The 4,451-nt window shown below is 35.4% G+C and overlaps 1 protein-coding gene across 1 annotated transcript; it reads left to right on the plus strand.

The window, feature by feature from the left end:
- Positions 1-3,196: 3,196 nt before the first annotated feature.
- On the plus strand, positions 3,197-4,135 carry LOC308343505 (olfactory receptor 2L8-like; the record flags this gene model as incomplete). Its single annotated transcript, XM_080804547.1, has 1 exon — positions 3,197-4,135. The coding sequence occupies one exon, from the start codon at positions 3,197-3,199 to the stop codon at positions 4,133-4,135; it is 939 nt and encodes a 312-aa protein (XP_080660673.1).
- Positions 4,136-4,451: the final 316 nt, after the last annotated feature.

Below are 4,451 nucleotides of genomic sequence, written 5' to 3' on the forward strand. Positions count from 1 at the left end.
TTTCTGTGGACAGATCTGCTAACCTGATCTGTTTTCCCTTTAAAGATATTGACTTTTTTTTTCTGCTTTCAGCATTCTTTCCTTGTCTGTAAAGCTTGTGAATTTGAATGTGAGGTGCCTTGGTAATGATCAGCTTTTGTTGAATTTAATGGGAGTTCTCAGATTTTGAGGTCTGTATATTCTCCAGATTAGGGAAGCATCCAGTTATAATTTGTTTGAATAAACTCTCTACCACTTTTTCTCTCTCTTCATCTTCTGGGACTCCTATGATATTAATGTTATTACATTCTAATAAGTCACCGAATTCCGTAACTTTAGCTTTGTGTTCCATGACTTCTGTTTCCCTCTTCTTTTCAGCTTCATTATTTTCCATAATTTTCTCTTCTAGATTACTAAGTCATCCTTCTGTTTTGTCCATCTTCATTTTTATGGCCTCCACTTGGAATTGCATGTCAGTTATAGCATTTTTAATTTAAGCTTGACTAGATTTTAGCTCTTTTATCTTTGCAGTAAGAGATTTTCTAGTGTCTTCTATGCTTTTCCCAAACTCAACTACTATACTTACAGTCATTGTTTTATATTCTAGATCAGACAACTTACTTATATCTGTATTGATTAAATCTCTGGCCATGAGTTCTGCTTCCTGCTCTTTCTTTTGGGATGAATTTTTCCCTCTCATCATTTGGTCTGGAAGAGAAAAGAAGAAATAAGTAAAAAAAAAAAAAAAAAAGAAAAGAAAAGAACAACAAAAACAAAGGGAAAAAAAAATCTATGTCCTTGGTATGTTTTAGGCTACTTGTTAAAAAAAAAAAAACAACAACTCTAGATTCCAACATAAATAATAATGATGATGATGTAATAATAAGAAAGTAAAAATAAACATAAATTATAGATATACAAAGTGTATATATATATATATAAATAAAAATGAAAATAAAAAAAATAAAATGAATTTTTAAAAATGAGAAACTAGGAGAAAAATAATATTAAAAAACAAAGAGTAAAGTAAAATAGCACTTAGATACTATTTTCTCCTAGAGGTGAAGCATTGCAGCACTTTATGGTAAATAAACTTTCTGTGAGCAAGTTGTTCACTGTGATCTTCGGGAGGAAAGACCTGTTGTGCTGATTCTCAGTGGATTTGCTCTAGTGGAAATGCACCTAGGGCAGGGCCTGGTGTAAGCAACTCTGGTATCCACTATGTTGTGCTGTTTTTGTTTTTGTTTTTCTCTGTTTAGAACTGATGGGTGGGATGAATATTGTGGTGCCTTGCTCTCTAGCTTTGGAGATGAAAGTTTGTGCCTCACCACTCTTCAGGGAGTCCCACATAAGAGCAATCAATCACTCCTGTGCTGTCTGTTTCCATTAGAACCCCACCTTCACTTGGCCTGTGACAGGTTTTTATCTCAGGCATATGACTAACTTTCACATCTCCGTATTTTAGGGCCTGGCATCATGTGGACCAGTGCTGATCCTTCAGGAGAGGGTCTCACCATGTTTTTGCTGTTTGCTGAGTTGTCTCAAGAGAAGTGGTCACGCCGTTGTGTAGCTTCATAGTTTATAACAAAAGAGCAGAAATCCAGCACCAAACACTTGCTGCTCTCAGTTGGCTTTCACTCTCTTATCTCTGGGAACGTTACAGCTCTTAGGAGCCAGCCATTCTTTCAACCCAGGGAATCCTCAGACCATAGTGTCACACCTGTGAGCCCACGTCACTTTGAAACCTAGGCACCCTTAACCAGGACACATATCCCACTGTAGTAATCTTCTAAAATTTCAGATTTTGTCCTCCACTGCTTCTAATACTTTTCTATAGCCTCCATAATCAGGATCCCCCCCCCAATGCCTTATCCACATCTATATCTCTGGTCATTTTTCTACTTTTAGACTTGCAGTTTTTGTTCTTTCAGACCTTCAATTGATTTATTCAGTTTTCAGAATGATTTGACAACTATATAGCTGTGTTCCAGGGATGAGATAAGTTTAAGGCCCCCCTAATTCTCCATCATGTTAAGTCCTCCTTCTACTTATTTAATATTATGTTAACTGAGTTTTATGACAGAGGGGGGACACATATATTTGTTGAACTCACATTTATTTAGAATGAAATGAGTTTTAAATACACAAAAACAAACAAAAAATGAATAAGTCAAAAAAGATGTGCATAATATCATGTAACTATTGGGAAACAGATGAACAGAATACAAATCTTTTTTCAAAGAACTTGAACAGAGTCATGAAAATTACAAAAAAATAAAGAGTAAGTTCTTTTGAAAAATGTTTACTTAAACTAGTGGTTTTGGAAGTTTTGTGAGAAGGAAGAATAAAATTGTTTCTGTGAAAATAGTATTTGGCAAAAATAACTCATTGTATATTTCTGCAGGAAAAAACGGAGGAAAAAATGACGCTTGCTAAAAAGCTTGATTTGGCAGGCTTTTTGAGCAGAAATCAAAGGACATGAATATATATCTGCAGTATGACTTGATAGGCTACTATAATTTCAGAAATATTGGACTTAATTATTATACAAGCATCCCCTAACAGTCATAAAATTGTATTCAAACGAGTCTGTAATTTAATTCATTTATATTGATTTATAATGACTACATATAAGGTACAACTTCTGATTTTGTTAATAGTTAAATTTATGTAGTGAAATAAAATATACATATCTTAATAAAGTCATTACAAAATGACAAATTCTCACAAATTTACATATTTCTATAAAATATTTTTTAAATATTTAGACATAGATGTTTGACTCATAAAATTTTATCTATGAGGAAAAAATGTGAGATTTTTGAAAATAAGTGTTAACTATTGTTTTTAGATTTTTTAAAAAGAGTAATCATTTGAGAGAGAGTGCGAGAGCAGAGGGAAGGTCAGTAGGAGAGGGAGAAGCAGACTCCCCAATGAGAAGGGATTCCATTGTGAAGTTTGATCCCAGGATGCTGGGGTCACGACCTGAGCCAAAGGCAGCCTCTTAACAGACTGAGCCACCCTGGTTATTATTACTATTTTATTTTACTTATTTTTTAATTATTTTATTTTACTTTTTAAAATTATTTTATTTTACTATTTTAAGTTGCAGTGTCTCCTGAATAAATCACAGTGTAATTAAAATAACAAATTAATAATAATTTATTTTTTATACTTTATGTGTGTCTGTCTTCAGGGGAAACTAAATTAATGCCCCATGGAATATAATAACCAAACTTCTACAGATTTCTTCTTATCGGGGCTGTTTCCACCATCAAGAACTGGCTTGTTCTTCTTCATTCTCATTGTTCTCATTTTCCTAATGGCTCTTTTTGGCAACCTGTCCATGATCATCCTCATCCTTGTGGATACCCGGCTCCACACACCAATGTATTTTCTACTTAGTCAGCTCTCCCTCATGGACCTGAACTTCATCTCCACTATTGTCCCCAAGATGGCTTTTGATTACCTCTTTGGGAATAAGACTATTTCTTTCATTTGGTGTGGGGTTCAGAGCTTCTTCTTCTTGACTTTAGCGGGTGGAGAGGGATTACTATTGGCTTCAATGGCCTATGATCGCTATGTGGCTATTTGTTTTCCTCTCCACTATCCCATTCATATGAGTAGAAGAATATGTGCTTTGATGATAATAGGATGTTGGACAATGAGCTCCATCAACTCCTGTGCCCACACTGCATATGTCCTCAATATATCTTACTGTCGATCCAGGACCATCAACCATTTCTTCTGTGATGTTCCTGCCATGTTGACTCTGGCCTGCATGGACACCTGGGTCTATGAGTACACAGTGTTTGTGAGCACCACCCTGTTCCTTGTGTTTCCTTTCATTGGCATTGTATGTTCTTATGGCCGGGTTCTCTTTGCCATTTGCCACATGCGGTCAACAGAGGGCAGGAAGAAGGCCTATTCAACCTGCAGCACCCATCTCACTGTGGTGACTTTCTACTATGCACCCTTTGTTTACACTTATTTACGTCCAAGATCCTTCCGATCTCCAACAGAGGACAAGGTTTTGGCTGTCTTCTACACCATCCTGACCCCCATGCTCAATCCCATCATCTACAGTCTGAGAAACAAGGAGGTGATAGGGGCCCTGAGAAGAGTTATTCAGAGGATATGCTCTGTAAAAATGTAGAGGAAGTTCTCATTAGTTCTCTGGTCAGAAGTAGATTACTTGCACCTTGTATAGTCCTTAGTAATATTATTCCAGGATTAAAGGCAGGGATTAAAATAATTTAGAAGATTAAAATAATTGAGGTTTGACAAAATGTATATTCTTTATCACTCTTTCTGTTTTCTTTGTGATAATTTTTCAATAAAGAAAAAGGTCATTATTTCCTCCTAACTTGTGGGCAATAAGGTTTTGCTAATATGTAGAAGTGATAAGGGAAACAATCCAGCTTGATTGTATTATCCAGTACATTACTTTAAATATACATAGTATATATATC

The sequence above is a fragment of the Martes martes genome, assembly GCF_963455335.1.
Source record: "Martes martes genome assembly, chromosome: 5".
Classification (NCBI taxonomy): domain Eukaryota; kingdom Metazoa; phylum Chordata; class Mammalia; order Carnivora; family Mustelidae; genus Martes; species Martes martes.